This window comes from Durio zibethinus, chromosome 24 (assembly GCF_047325235.1).
Source record: "Durio zibethinus cultivar Kanyao isolate XHJ-2024 chromosome 24, ASM4732523v1, whole genome shotgun sequence".
In the NCBI taxonomy this organism is placed as follows: Eukaryota; Viridiplantae; Streptophyta; class Magnoliopsida; order Malvales; family Malvaceae; genus Durio; species Durio zibethinus.
The window spans coordinates 20,345,647-20,361,249 of NC_143185.1; the positions used below are offsets into that span (position 1 = coordinate 20,345,647).

General features: G+C 32.7%; 2 protein-coding genes across 9 annotated transcripts; both read left to right on the plus strand.

Moving 5' to 3' along the window:
* Positions 1-3,510: 3,510 nt before the first annotated feature.
* LOC111317165 (SIN-like family protein) lies at positions 3,511-9,113 on the plus strand. Of its 2 annotated transcripts, none has more exons than XM_022919553.2 (13): positions 3,511-4,026; positions 4,107-4,175; positions 4,258-4,365; positions 4,650-4,718; positions 4,955-5,119; positions 5,318-5,365; positions 5,604-5,710; positions 5,846-5,914; positions 6,124-6,175; positions 6,611-7,215; positions 7,362-7,574; positions 7,683-7,794; positions 8,852-9,113. In XM_022919553.2, exons 1-13 carry the CDS (start codon positions 3,622-3,624, stop codon positions 8,921-8,923), a joined length of 2,094 nt encoding a protein of 697 aa, XP_022775288.2. In that variant the 5' UTR covers positions 3,511-3,621; the 3' UTR covers positions 8,924-9,113. The 2 variants fall into 2 exon arrangements, with proteins under 2 accessions (XP_022775288.2, XP_089609526.1); XM_089753400.1 differs by having other exon boundaries at positions 7,362-7,559.
* Positions 9,114-10,394: 1,281 nt separating this feature from the next.
* Positions 10,395-15,539, plus strand: LOC111317166 (splicing factor U2af large subunit B-like). Of its 7 annotated transcripts, none has more exons than XR_002693473.2 (13): positions 10,395-10,639; positions 10,953-11,221; positions 11,326-11,433; positions 11,643-11,740; positions 12,323-12,393; positions 12,474-12,521; positions 12,622-12,681; positions 13,636-13,696; positions 13,783-13,895; positions 13,978-14,424; positions 14,537-14,672; positions 14,799-15,023; positions 15,190-15,233. XR_002693473.2 is itself a non-coding variant. In XM_022919557.2 (13 exons), the coding sequence occupies exons 1-13, from the start codon at positions 10,508-10,510 to the stop codon at positions 15,242-15,244; spliced, it is 1,704 nt and encodes a 567-aa protein (XP_022775292.2). In that variant the 5' UTR covers positions 10,395-10,507; the 3' UTR covers positions 15,245-15,539. The 7 variants fall into 7 exon arrangements, 6 of the variants coding, with proteins under 6 accessions (XP_022775292.2, XP_022775289.2, XP_089609427.1 ...); XM_022919557.2 differs by having other exon boundaries at positions 14,918-15,023; positions 15,190-15,539; XM_022919554.2 differs by having other exon boundaries at positions 14,956-15,023; positions 15,190-15,539.
* The last annotated feature ends 64 nt before the right edge of the window (positions 15,540-15,603 follow it).

A 15,603-nucleotide genomic window follows, 5' to 3' on the forward strand; every position in this document is an offset into this window, starting at 1 on the left:
AAATTTATTTATAATTTTTATTAAAATTTTAAATTATATTATTTTTATGTATTTTATTTATATTTTTTTTGGTATCATGTCATTATATAGTAGATTGTCAAATCTACTGATACAACCGAAAAAATAGACCATTAACAAACTTGGCTATTCTTCTGTTTATCTTCCTGTTTCACTTGCGCTGTTGTTTTCATGATATGGTTTACAAGGTCACGCTAACTAATGGAAAACTACAGGCCATTGACTTCTCAATCATACAATTTTCAGTCTTCTCTGAGAAAAGAGATCAGTAGAAACGAGCAGCTAGCGGAAGTGAATATCTTATTCCTTTAACAAGTTCCAATTTTCAAACATGTCCATATATTTCCCCAAAAATTGCCCCACCCTTGTGAATTGATAGGGACAGGATATGTCATTGGTTACAATGATGTCCCATTCTAATGATGCTGCAGCTATGACAAAAAAAATACTGAATTTATGTTTATAGAGAAGGGTAGTTGATCTTATGACAGTCCATAAATGTGTTGGATTAAATCATTTATCATACTCGAAATCAACGGTGGAAACAATAGGTTTTGCCATACAAGAAACATCCCCTCCCGAGTTGTGGCATTTACATTTTTCTGATATTGTTTTCATACTCAAAAGCCTTTCTTCTACTAGGGAAAGAGTTCCAGGTTGGAATATACATCCTACAAGGGAAACCTTCCATGATTGGATCAATCAAGAAAGAACAGAAGAACAGTCATAATCTATTTTTAAAAGGATTGCAATGGGGGCGCCTTGGATTCTTTCATTCTTGGAAAGTAAACTATCCAATGCTTTCTCAACAAGATAATTAATCATTGAAATCCTGTCTTTCCCTTCAAATCTATACTCAAAAGCTTGTTTGACAGGAGATTAAAATCATCAGGGACTCACCTGTTTTACCATCCTAGAGCAAAGTGCTTTCAGATAACTAGTGGAGAAATGGAGGGAAAAGGAGTCCAAAGTGTTATAATTATGATCAGGAATTTTATTGATGCTTCCAAAATAAAAAATAAAAAAATTCAGATTTGAATATTTCTATATGATTTCCTCTTTTTTTTTTTTCTTATGCTTCAAAGTCAAATTAATATGGATTTGCTGCGACTGATCATATATATATATATATATATAAAAGAACTGGAAAATAAAGAACCTTGAGTGGACAATGACATTAATAAAAAAGGAAAAAAAAAGTTAATATTCTTTGTATAAAATTTTGTCTTCTTTCATTTACAAGCCCCATCTCTCCCATGCAAATAACAATAAAAGGAAAATGATAATTTTAAATACAATACAATTATACAATAAAAATTTATATAAATAAAAATATAAAAATAATATAATTTAAAATTTTATTAAAAATTATAAATAAATTTAATAAAAATAAAAATTATATTTTATATATTCACATCAATATAAATTATAACACATAAATTTTGTATAAAATATTATATAAATATATAAATTTTTTATATTGTACATTATATTAATACCCGAATTGTCACATTTACTTTTAATATATCATGTGAAAAAAAAAAAAAAGTGGCAATTAAGATTGTTGCAGTGAGGTTCTCATAGAAATTCCGAGACGAAAATATCGTGACAAAACCACATCGATTCAAGCCTTTATAGATTGACTAAAAGGAATGATGTTCTTCAACGCAACCTGCTTTTAATTTATTTTTGGTGCAATTTTTCGTAAACATTTTTTTTTCTTGGCCCGAGAATATTAATAAATATAATATAATTGGTCCTTTTGGATCAAACTTGTGAATTGGGCTGCCAGATCCTATATTACTGACAAAAGTGGACCTTTCTTTCAAATGCAAATTTGGGCCATATTGGGCCCAACCCAACAAATATTTCTCCATTACTTGGACGCCGATGATTCGCCAAAAGAGACCAAGACCGAACAGGTTGTGGCTGTCTCTGGCCCAGATAATATGTTTGGACAGGGCCCAAGGCAATTATGAATGCTAATTATTAATTAATATCGCTTTTTTTGTTTTTACAAAAGATATCGCAGTATAAAAATTAAAAAAAATTAAAACATTAAGATTTAAAATTTTAAATTTATTTAATATTATTTTTTAAAAATAATTATATAATTTAAATTCTTAATTTGAGCCTTTAATTTTTAAGAAGCAGTTATATAAAAATGGTACATACAACCTTTCATCTTATTAATATAAAATTTAAATGAATGTAACAATTTAAATTTAAGAGATTTCGAATTTTTTTTCACTATAAAACATATATTCTTTTGAATTATCCAAACTAGTTGTTATTACATAAATCTCATTCTTAAAAGAACTTGAGATCTTTTGATGCAATTTTAAGTCCTAAATATTGAATTGTCCTTTTGAAGACATTCAAACAAGAAAACTAACCTAAAGATCGTGATATGGATGCTATATCTACGTGGTTTTGTATTTTAATGAAAGTGTGGAGGGTTATAATTTTGTAGATTTTCATATAATAGCTTACTCTTTAAGCACTTTTTTAACAATTTTTTTTATGTTATTAACTATATACACACACATACATATATATATATATATATATATAACATAACTCATAAGAGAAAAAGAAGGAATATAGGATCGAAATTAAAATTTTTAAAATCTTTTTAAAAATTTTTTAGCCACTAAATCAAGGAATAGAAGACATAATCTATTTTTTTTGTGTACATTATATACAATATACATTATAAACAATACAAAAAGTATGGATATTAATAAAAATTATCTCATTAATATTTATAATACAATATTTTAATCGATTTTATTCATTTAGTTCAGTTTTAATTTAGGTTTATGAAATTTTAATAAAATTCAAATTAATAGTGTAATCTTTTAGTCGTCTCAAATTATAATATAAAATCACATAAATTTTATAAATAAAAATATTTTCTATTACAATAAATTAATTATCATTGGCAGTTTTTTTTTTTTTTTTTTTTGTGATTTTTAATCACAATTACACGCTAAAGTAGACCAAAATAGTTTGACTACCATCCAACCCAAATTTACTAATAGTAAATTAACATAAAAGAGTTGAAATGTATTTGCATTGCGTTTAGTAAAAAAGAAAAAGAAATGAAGAAAATATTGTGAGGACTTTTTTTTTTTTACTATTTATTTCTTTTGTTAAGAAACAAAAATAAAAAATTAAAAAATAAGTGGATTTGCACACTTTCTTTGATCTTTCTAATGCCAAAAAAAAAAAAAAAACTCGCTCAACATTAATAACTTTATTTATAATTTTACCTTTATTTTTTTGCTTTATATTTTTCGTTATTCATACCATGATATATTAATGCCAAATATTCATATCTTATTTTGATTTAATTCCAAATGTTATAGTAGTTTAAAATATATATATTTAATTAAAAACGAAAGGAACATTAGAAATTTAGAATTTCTCCAAAACGACAGCACATTGGCCCTGACTATTTATGGGTGGTCCACATTCAAGCCCAGAGCCGCTTTACATGTTTATACTTCACCCTTTACTCCCAGAGGCGGTTAAAACTCACGGCGGCAAAGCCACAAAACCCTCACCGGTGATCTGAGCAACTCCGATAAAACTTTGAAAATGGAACTGGACGATCTAGCCGAGCTCGAGGGTCCAAGCCAGGTCAATACGCGAACCACCAAATTCGCACCCAAGCTCAAACCAAACTCCAAGCCAAAAGCCAAATCGTCATCCAAACAAGAGCCTCAGGTCACTGCGAAACCCGAACCACCACCACCACCACCACCAGAATCAATTTCGAAGAAGAAAGAAAATGAAGTAGAGGATTTAAAGCCGCCGGTGGTTGCAGAACCGAAAGCCGAACAATCGCTTTCAAATGGCGCGGTGAAGATGGAGATTGAAGAAGAAGCTAAAGAAGATGAGATTATGAACGAAGAAAACAAAGAAGAAGAACAAGGAGAAGAAGATATGGTTGTTCGCGAAATCGACGTTTACTTCACTCCTTCAATCGATGCCAACACGCAGGTAATTGCATATATATATATATATTGATTTTTGTTTAATTTATAGCTTTACTTAATGTTTTCTTTGGAATAAAATTGCAGCTATATGTTTTGCAATATCCTCTAAGACCTTGCTGGCGACCATACGAATTAGATGAACGATGCGAGGAGGTTCGTTATTTATTTTTTCGTTTTAATTTGTTTTTTCTTCTTTTTTTTTTTGAACTAATTTTATTATGAATTTATTTTTTAGGTAAGGGCGAAACCTTCGAGCGGGGAAGTGGAAATTGAGATGTCTGTCGATGTTGATTCCAACAATTATGACAGTGAATGTGCTAGCAAATTGAAGATAACAAAGCAGGTTTGGCTCTGATTTCACATTTGGATCAAATTTCAATTATCTATAGATTTATAGTTTTCTGGAAATTTGTTTAGAGAGCTTTGTATCAATCAAAATTCTACATACAACTGCTACTGCTGCTGCTACTATTCATAAGTTGCATTACTACATTGGTTGTTGGCCTAATTAAACAAGATTAAAGTGGCTTTGATTCATTTGTAACCTTGTCTTAATGTGTTTTTTTCGCCTTCTTTTGTGCAATTTTGCATCATAATCTGATATTATGCATCATGGCTCATTTTCAGACTTTATCTTCTTCATGGCTGCCACCTCGTGCAACTGGCTTTGCTGTTGGAGTTTTAACGGGTGATAAGGTATGCATATATAGTGTCTCTTGAATTAGCTCGTTTGAAACTAGTCAAATAATATTTGACATTTAAGCTCTCCTTTGTGATATCAAAACAGATTTAGTTTGATCTTCTGCTACTGTTCTTTGATTTTAACTTGTATACTCATTGCTTAGTAGTTAGTTCTGATATGAGAATTAACTGGTAGGAGTTTTTTGATCCTTGACATATATTGGTGTTCTAAGATCACTTTTACATTGCAGTTGCACTTGAATCCTATTCATGCAGTTGTTCAGCTCCGACCATCTTTGGAACATCTTAAGCCCAGTGTCTCAAAAAGAAAGAGCACAGTCGCAACTGATGCTGAAGTTACAGTTAAAGTAGAAGAACCTAATGATGGGAAAGCAGTTGGTCCATCAACCAAGCAGGTTATTACCAATTATCGATATATGTTTTATAACATGTATAAATTAATGTTCAGAATATGTCTGAAACATACCTTGCTTTTGGATCCCTTGGTAGTAATTTCTTTTGGAAAATCTTCTTTTTCAGTTTTTCCCCCTGTAATTGGTTTTTGCTTATTAATTTTATAATGCATGAGTTTCAAAGTTTTATCCTTGATGTAGAACAAGAGAATACAGTCCTCAACTGAGCAAAAAGCAGATGATAAAGAGGTATTACTCTCTACTTTCGTTCACTTATATGGCATAACAGTATTTTTTAATTACATGTTAAATTCTCATTGAAACATGAGCAATTGGCTGGTAATTATAGGATATTGTTACTGCATGCTAGATTTTCCACCAACTTTGTAGTCACTTGTGTTAATAGTGGACGTTGTTCTACATTCTATAAACTTTTAATTAATTAGCTGTCCTTTTATTTTTTGTTCCTTTTCTATTTCTTTTCCAGTGTTGGGTTCCACTCAAGTATCATAGCTCCAAGAGTGATTTCTCTGCTCAGTATCTGCAGAGAATGATGACAGAGGAGAGCTGTCCAATTCAGTTTACCATGAGCCCGTATGTTTTTCACTTGCTTATTAACTGTTTGTTTTTTGGCCCCTTAAGCTAAGATTTCTGACTGAAGTTTGAAATTACTATTATAGCATCAATAAGCTGATTACTGTTAATTTGAATTGTTTCTCATTATCCCAGGTATGATTATGTTGACTCTTTGTGTCCTGGAGCAAGTAACAACAATAAAACCCAAGGTCCATCTAGAAGGTATGATTACCCTTCTAGTTCCTGTTTCTAGCTTCAATAGCCATAGGTATATAAGAAAGAAGATAGAATGATTTTTGCCTTTTGTTTTATATGTATGTTTACTTGTTTTCCGGTGTTTGATATATTCATGGCATTATTATGAGATGGAAAATGCATCATCTGCCTATTCTTTATGTTTAATAATTTAAGGACCATTGTATTTTTTTCAGGTTTTTGCTTTCAATTCCACTGGAAGAACGCTTGAAGAAATTACTGTCTGAGGTCTGTTCAACTAGAGATTGCACTGTCTTTTTCTGTTTGTGTTTGTGTCTGCCTGGTTTGGATGCTTTCAGATATATATTACATAAGAAGATGCAGTTTTATGTTGCACTGCAAACTAGACCTAACATAAACTTTTGCCATATCCGTTCACAATGAACTTAGGCTTTTAGCTTACATGCATCTATAATGCCTTTGATTGCCAGAATTGGGGATCATGATCTTATTATATAGTATTTGCTTCAAGTTGAGAAAATTATAGAATCCTGCTTTTTCTTCTTTTCCTTTTTTTTTTTTAATTTAGTTTCCAAGAAGAAATATTAAGACTTAGACGATTAAACTTTACTTTGTTTAGCCAGCTTTGGTATGGATTACTAAAGCCGTATTATCATGTAATATCCCATTTCATTGTTCCAATTCCTTTTCTTCTCTCAATAGGGACCTCCTTTTCACCGATTCAGTGCTCTTAAGCACTTTGCTCCCGATGCCTCAATTGAAGACATTTTTGAAGTCCTTCAGAAGCATGCTTTATTAGTGCAAGGACTTTGGGTTCCCAAGAGTTCGTTATTATTTCCAGAAGATCCATCTAAATCTTTAGCAAGAGACTATGTGCTTCTCTTATTTAGCAAGAACCCAATAATAAGCTTAGCACAAGTAAATGCCCTTTCCCCAAGTCGTAGAGAAGAAGTGAAAGGCTTCCTGAAAATTTTAGCCAATGAAAGGCCTTCCTTCAAAGATTGGAAGTTAAAAGAGAACGCTGATGAAGCATTCAAAAAACTCTACCCAGATATTGTTAAGAAACAAGAACAGATCTGGAGAGCTGGAGAAGATAATGTAATTAATCATATTTGTCGTGGTGCAAAAGGTGGCCCTAGTAGAACAAAGCCTGGCACGGTTATTAAGCCTGAAAAAGCACTTAACCCTGATAAAAGTGCTCGAAAGGTTGCAACTGGAGCACACGCTGGGAGGACAATGTCAGATGAAACTCGAGAAGCTATACCGAAGGCCCTGAAAAAGGTGTTTCAGACTCACAAAGTTTGTAGGTAGATTGTTTGAGGCTTTAACCATGGACATTTCACCCTTGATGTTTGTTTGATTCAACCCATCCTATGTGAATATGTAAGCCTCGTTTAGTTTCTACTGATGAAAGCTTCTTTTCCATTTTGTTACACTGCCTGTTTGTTGTCAGCTTGCAACTGATTCGCAAAGGTCTACGGGATTTGGCTCTTTCCCAGTCTACTCTTCCCAAGGCAGATGCTAGAATGGTCGTTAAGGCAGCATATGGTGCTGATGCACCTGAACATGAGCTCCAGGAAGTTGTAAGTCAAGTTGCAGTAGAACTTCATGGTGGTCTTTTCGTTCTGAAGTCATCCCCAGATCATCCGGAGTATGATCCATTGAGGTTGCATAAATCTGTTCAATTAAAAATTTAATTGGGACCATATTTTTATGGTCACTATGTTCTTTTTACAAATTTCCCCTTTTCATCAGAGTTGTCTTTTCCATGCAGGGAAGTTGTGATTAATCTTCTTCGCGTCAAAGGAAAGCTTAAGAAAGCTGACATCACAGCTGCTGCCCTTCTTAGTCTTAAAAGGGAAATCACTAATAATGAGTATAACAAGGTATCCTGTGTAACTAGTTAATATATTGTTTTCTGAGACCAGTTTTGGTTTGTTTCCCGGAGAGAATCTTGGTTATTCATATCCCTTCTTCACTAGACTGCCTTTAGGTTGTGACATGATTCACCATAAAGAGATTGTAAGTTTGTGGCATTACTCACATTAGGCATGCATAAAGATGTAAGAAAGTACAGGTGGAATCGTAGAATGCTTGCTCTATTACATTGGCATGCTGTCTTCCCAGTAGAAATAAACATTGAGAAGAATATGATAATTGCAACTTAGAGAAGTATGCGGAGGAACACCATAGAGATAGTCATACAAGAACAGAATGTTATGTGAATTAAGATCTCAAGATGTCCCTTGTTTTGAGGGGCTTTACCTAACAAGGACAGTGCTGGCGAAATCCTGCTAGTTTATCATTTCATGCTGTATGTTACTCGGAAATTTGGGAGCATTTCACCTACAATTAATTGATCACAATTTAGAATTATGTGGGATCCATCAAAATTTTATATGGATACCACACTTATAAGTGATGGACCTCTACATAATTCTTAAATGTGATTGGATAATTGTATGATTGTAGTAAAAAAAAATTGTAGGTGAAATGCTCTTCGGAAATTTACAACTTAAAACCGAACCTGGTTAATAATTGCTTATATTAAACAATGAGGCATGCTTTGATAAAACTAGGGCTTTGAAATTATCTAGCATCTGCATTGATGGGTGTAATCGGATATTATCGAAGGCCATTGGATGCATCTAGACTTGGTGATTCATATATTCATCTCATGTAAAATACTGAAATTTGTGTATTTGTATCTTGTTTTACTCGAAAATTGTGTATTACAATTTGTGTCGACACAAAAACATGAAATACATTTTTTTGGTTTTGCCAAACCTATATATAATTATTAATAAAATTTTAAATCATGTTATCGTCGTATTTTTTTTCATCTTTGTGTCTTACTTTATTTTGTCTGATCTATATGCATCATATCCTCATTCAATTTAAAGGGTCCTAATTGCCTATTCTAAAAGCTTTCTCATTTTGCAGGTTATGAGCGATTTTTGCGAGTACAAAAGTAATTGGTGGGTATTAAAAAGCGGTGATGGAAAACCAAGCTAATTTTGTATGGGGGAAAGAGGAGCTTGTTGGCCAGCCAGAAGATGTACAAATCTTGTGTTGGCCTTTGTACTAGAAAATTTGTTGATAACATGTATAGCTTATTGCCTTTCTAGTGATTGGATGCAGCGTGATCAACTTCTTCAGCATAGCCACTCAATTACATTGGAATGATTTTGTTTTTTTGGTGGAATTCACATAATAGTAATTTTCTTCCCTTTGGACATAAATAATAATCGATTAAAAAAATATAACCAAGATTGAGAGAATAGTAAGTACAAATTATTGGATTTAGATGAGTTAGTTCCTTTTACAGTAAAGAATAATTGTGTATAAGATTTAATAAAGCATGGGTTTTTTTTTTTTTTTTTAATGATAAAACCTAGGACTTCATTTCACAAGTAAACTATAAATTAAAATCAAATGTTATTATATGTTATTTATTAAAATATATTTTATTAAAATATGTAGTATAATATTTTAATCACGTTAGTAAAAGTTTCATGAATTAAATAATTTTTAACATTGAGAGTGGTTATAAATTGAAGATAATAATTAAATTTTAAAAAAAACCTTAAAAGAAAACTATCGAACAGGCTACGTTATAATCTACCAGAAGTGTCAAATTTAGACGGTGTATAACACATGGTTTGCCATGATATGCCGTGTTGCATCGGTGTATAACACATGGTTTGTCATGATATGCCGTGTTGTATCGATTAATAAATATTATAAATAAATTTAGTTTATTAATTTTTAATTGAATTTTATGTTATTATATAATAGAAGTTATTTTATTCTTTTGATACTTTATATTGGTAGCTTATAAAAATTAAGTTATATCATATAATTTACTTATAAAATATTCAAATTATTAATTGATAAAATTATAATTTTTTTTCATTTTAATTTGCTATTTTCTAAAAAAATATAAAATGTATATTACTTAAAAATTAATTATAAAAAAAACTAAAAATAAAACAAAACATATAATATAAATGAATCATCATATGATAAAAATAAAATAATAACATGATATTCATTTTTTTTTAAAATATAGAGATGTGATATTGATATTTGTTAATTTTTATATATTATTTTGATGAATTCTTTTAATCGTTACCAATAAATATAAATATTCTATGGAATCATATAAATTATATATCTTAAATATTAATTTCAAATATTAATTTTTAAAAATATTTAAAAAACAAAAAATATTCCTAAAATAACTATAAAAATTTTAAAAATTATTGAATTATGTTAAATCAAATACGGTAAAAAAATAATATTTTGTTAAGCACAATATAACCCATAAAATTTATGAATTATGACTCTTAATTTTTATGGTTCGTATCAATGCGACATATTAAATAACAATATTAAACGAACCTAATCCATTAATACATGCGCTAGTTTTTTAATTAACCATCTATTTGACACCTTATATGAGTGTCTCAAAGTACTATGCAGTATTGTAATTTCTCAAATCGTTTTTATCCGTAGTCGCATGCGAAACCCAAATTCCGTCCCCAAGGAAACAAAAGACGGCATAAAAACAGTCGAGCAAAATCGCCAAAACGAAAAATGACCGATTACGAAGCTCAGTACCAAAGCAACGGAGAGGACCTAGAAAACAGTTACGGTGGCGTTCCCTCTCCTCAGCCTCGCGAAGGTAGTAACGGTGACCTTGATGATCGCCGCGATTCCAAATCTCAGGTACGTTTGTTTCCTACGACTAGATCTTGTGACGTTAGGGTTGTTTTTTCTCTCACGTTTCAAGATATTGGTATTGATTGTTTTAGTCTATTTTTATGAAGAAATTTCTTGAGGAATTTTACTTTTGTTAAATTTCTAGGGTTTTTTTTTCTTTTAATGTCCTTGTAGTTGTGTAGGTACTTATTCATGAAAAGCAAATGTCTTAGGGTTAGTTTTGTTTTAGATTAGGTATATTTTTCACAAATCAAGTTCTTTTAGCAATATAATTGTGGATTTCATGTCGTTATTGTTAATATGACTAAATTATTTGCAGCATGGATCTCGTGAGAGCGAGAGAGGGTCTTCTAGAAGTAGGGAAAAGGAGAAAAGCCGCGACAAGGAAAGGGAGAAGGATCGTGATCGCCACAGGGACAGGGAAAGGGACAAGGATAGAGAGAGAAGTAAGGATAGGGACCGAGAAAAGGATCGTGACCGTCATCACAGAGATCGTCATAGGGATCGAAGTAGAGAACGGATTGAGAGGAGGGATCGGGGAAGAGATGGGGATGATAATGATTATCACCGAAGTCGAGACTTTGACAGGTAGCATAATATATCAATTTAAGATGCCTTGAGTTTTTGTTCCTCTTTTCGCATGATGCTTTTTGTTCTTATTCCTTATTGTTAAAGGAGTTATAATTTTACAGGCGGAGGGGTTATGATAGAGACAGGGAGGACAGGCATAGCCGCAGGTCTCATTCAAGGGGTGGATCTGAACATAGATCAAAGTCAAGGTCCCGCTCACCATCAAAGAGGTAGGTTATCAAAAAACTTTATGATTTGTAAAGGCCATAGTTTCCTTGTTTTAGAAATTGAAACAGTATTTGGTAATTTTTAGCATACTTGTTTCCGTGTAAATTTATTGTTCAAAGTCTTGGAAGTAAAGTATGGCCATTTTAAAGTTTTTCCTCAGTTTATGTTAATTATATTGCTTGTCCCTTGTATACCGAATATTTATTTGCAGCAAAAGGATTAGTGGCTTTGACATGGCACCTCCTGGTTCAGCAATGTTAGCTGCTGGTTCTAGTGCTGCTGCTGCTGCTGCTGCTGCTGCCACCGCAGGTATATATGCCTTCACAAGATTTAAGATTGTTATATTTTGTTAACTGCTACTTGTCTTTTTGGTTAATCTAGTGTGGAAAGTTCCTACCAAAAATACTGGTTGGCTTTTGGTAAGCTGAATTTTTTTTCCATTTTGTACATTTAGCCTTTTGAGCTGTGGTCTTCCAAAAGGGCTGTAATATTAGTTTTAAATTCTTTACTTGGTGAAATAATTCTGGAACTGAGAGAGTTTTTGGTTTTGTCTTGTGTGTTTGTTTGTTTTGTTTCTATGTTTTTGTCTTTGTTGTAAGAAGGTAATGGTGTGAGCCGACTTCTGTAGCTTTTGTGTACCAGGAGGAATCAATGCACCAGTTTAATGGCATTGTTCGTCTTTCCACTGGAAACTATAGCCTTTTTGGGTAGTCTTGCAAATATTTCCTCAAGAACTTGCGTATGGTGTGTTCTTTTTCTTTTTATCTTTAAGAGGTTCAGATATGCTATGGAAAATGAGGCATAAAAGTCCTTTTGTTGAATCAACCGCTATAGGTATAAGACCCTTATTAATAATTATATACTTATATGAAATCTGAATTTCCTTTACAGTCCAGATTCCTGGGAATAATCCAGCCCTACCTGGAGTCTTTCCAAATATGTTTCCTCTAGCAACTGGTCAGGTATGTATTTCTCCTGTGTATTTGATAGTTGTGGGCTTGCCATATGTTCTGTAACTTTTTGTAAATTTGGTTTTTTCCAGCAGTTTGGTGCTCTCCCACTTATGCCAGTTCAGGCAATGACTCAGCAGGTTTGGGGAATTATGCATACATATAGTGGTTTAGACTGTTTCTGTAGAAAATAATTTTCTTTCATTACAGACATTTATATTATATATCTTTTGATTTCAGGCTACCAGGCATGCACGTCGCGTCTATGTTGGAGGGCTTTCTCCTACAGCAAACGAACAGGTTTTACACTACGCTAGTGTTAGTATACTCATTGTAATGTTTGCATTTAGTGCTGGAGCTGACCCTAACACTATGTTTTTAGGGAGAAGGAAGGAAAGGAAAATAGAGGAAAGTAATGGATACAGAAAAACCCTTCCTTTGTTTGAATAACTTATAATTTAAAGAAAAGAAAAGAGGTGGAAACTTAATAACCTTTGGTTTTCCTTGTAATCCTCACTTTTTTAATACCCCAATTTGGAGAAAAAGCTAAGGAAAGGAAAGTTAAAAAAATTTTATTTTTATAAAAAGACTATTATATCCATCCTTTTATTAATACTAAAAACCTAGTAAAAAAACACCTAACCACATCACAATCATCTTATAATTTTTTCAAAGCCATCTCTTTTTCAAGTTTCACATGTCTCTTTCGATATAAATTTTTATAATTTTTTGGTGATTTGATTATGATGAATGATTGAATATGAATAGACATTTTTTCGGTTTATGAGATATAATGCTTTTATGTGATTGCATTTTTTTATATTTAATAGCTTTTATATGAATACATCGTCAAAGTGATAGTGTGTTGAAATTTTGGCAATGGCAAAAAAATCTATCAATGCATGTTTGTAAAACATCTTTCTGTTTCACTTGGTTAAAAATCATTGATATAGCAGCAATTGTGAGGTCATACAAGATAGCCAACATATCATGGTCCAAGAGTGCTCTAAAATCACCGGCAACGAAAGGTTATAATTGAAAAAAATTATTATAATGAATCATTTCTTTTCTTTTTCACTCTTTATCCAAACAATGGTTGCTAGAATTCTTTTCCTTTATTAATTTTAATTATCCAAAGAAGGGATACATATATCCTTTCCTTTCTTTTCAAATACTTTGTTTTCTTTTCCTTTGCTTTCCTTTCCTTTTTTTTATTAATATTTATCCAAACATTACCTAAATATTATTTTACAGTCAGTTGCGACCTTCTTCAGCCAGGTTATGGCTGCTATTGGTGGAAACACTGCTGGTCCAGGTAAATTGAGAATTTTTTTGATCTATTGCATGACTGAATGACCTGCCTTATGTCTCTAGTTGCTTAATCTTTTCTGTCACGTTCAGGGGATGCTGTTGTTAATGTCTACATAAACCATGAAAAGAAGTTTGCTTTTGTAGAGATGAGATCAGTTGAGGAAGCCAGTAATGCAATGGCTTTAGATGGGATTATCTTTGAGGTATTTTTATTTTCTTCTGGATCTTCATACTGACATCATCATTTAGATACAAGAAGTTGAATCAACCTATTTAAATTTCCAGGGAGCGCCTGTGAAAGTGAGGAGACCCAGTGACTATAACCCTTCGCTTGCTGCTACTCTTGGTCCGAGCCAGCCCAGTCCTAATCTTAATCTAGCTGCTGTGGGTCTGTCTCCGGGTTCTGCTGGTGGGCTTGAGGGTCCAGACCGCATTTTTGTGGGAGGGCTTCCATATTACTTCACAGAAGTACAAATCAGGGAGTTGTTAGAGTCTTTTGGGCCCCTTCGAGGTTTTGATCTAGTAAAAGATAGAGAAACTGGAAACTCAAAAGGCTATGCCTTCTGTGTTTATCAAGATCTGTCAGTTACAGACATTGCTTGTGCTGCTCTAAATGGAATTAAAATGGGTGATAAAACTCTCACAGTTAGGCGAGCAAACCAGGGTGCCACCCAGCCTAGACCTGAGCAAGAGAATATCCTCCAGCATGCACAGCAGCAGATTGCTCTGCAGGTGAGATTAAGTATTACTTTTTTCTTTTTTACTAAATCTTATTCTGTCCAATATGTTGCAGTTAATAGTCTGTAGATTATAGGCTAATTTGCTGAATCCTTTTCTTTTTCAGAGGCTTATTTTGCAGCCACAAGGTGTGCCAACAAAGGTTGTGTGCTTGACTCAAGCTCTTAGTGAAGATGATCTTAGAGATGACGAGGAGTACGAGGATATTGTTGAAGACATGAAACAAGAGGGTGGAAAACACGGTAAAATTATTCTTATACTATTTTGTGCATTGTTTTCGTATTTGGCACTTCTTTTTAACACGCCAAGTCCCTTGTATATTTTATTAATTTTCCTTGTTTTTTGTGTTTGTATCAACTGTTTTTCAGCCCTTTCTAGTTCCACTTTCTGCTATAAAGAATCAAGTTTAATATAGACAGGAGACTCCATAACCCGTTATCTATAATTTTTTCATACTATTTTCTCTTGGCTAATACTTTGAATAAAGTTTTGTGGGGATTCGAAATTTTCACACATAATATGCAGGTGTGTTGGTTAATGTTGTCATCCCCCGCCCGAATCCAAATGGTGAACCATTACCAGGTGTCGGAAAGGTCAGTGTTTGAACTTGTCTACCGTGTTTATCATTTTTTGTGCAAGTTACGTATGCTAATTGTAAGAAATTCTATTGTTTGGTTAACAACATGCATTGCTGGATGTTTCTGCTTGTTGCACATATGCATTACCCAGTTGCGAACCATAATTCTTTGACGTTATCAGGTGTTTCTGGAGTACTCAGACGTCGAAGGTTCCCGAAAAGCCCAAGCTGCAATGAATGGCCGGAAATTTGGTGAAAATCAAGTAATTGCTGTCTTCTATCCAGAGAACAAGTTTGCACAAGGGGAGTACGATGCCTAATGTCATCTCTGCTATGCTTTATAGTTGTACTGGTTCCTTGTTTAGGTTTAGTCATCAGATATATTTATATGGCGTATGAAGAATTTTATCCATGACAGCCTGTAGTGTGATTCTTTGCTAAATTTTTTGCTTTGAAGCCAAACAGCGAACAGAATGCTAGACAGATATGGAGGGCTTGAATATATTAATCTGATGTTGGTTTTGCACTGGAAGCCACGTTTGTGAGGTGCATTTTGTGTGGTGACATATAGGGGCTATAAAAGGTTTAATAAAAGG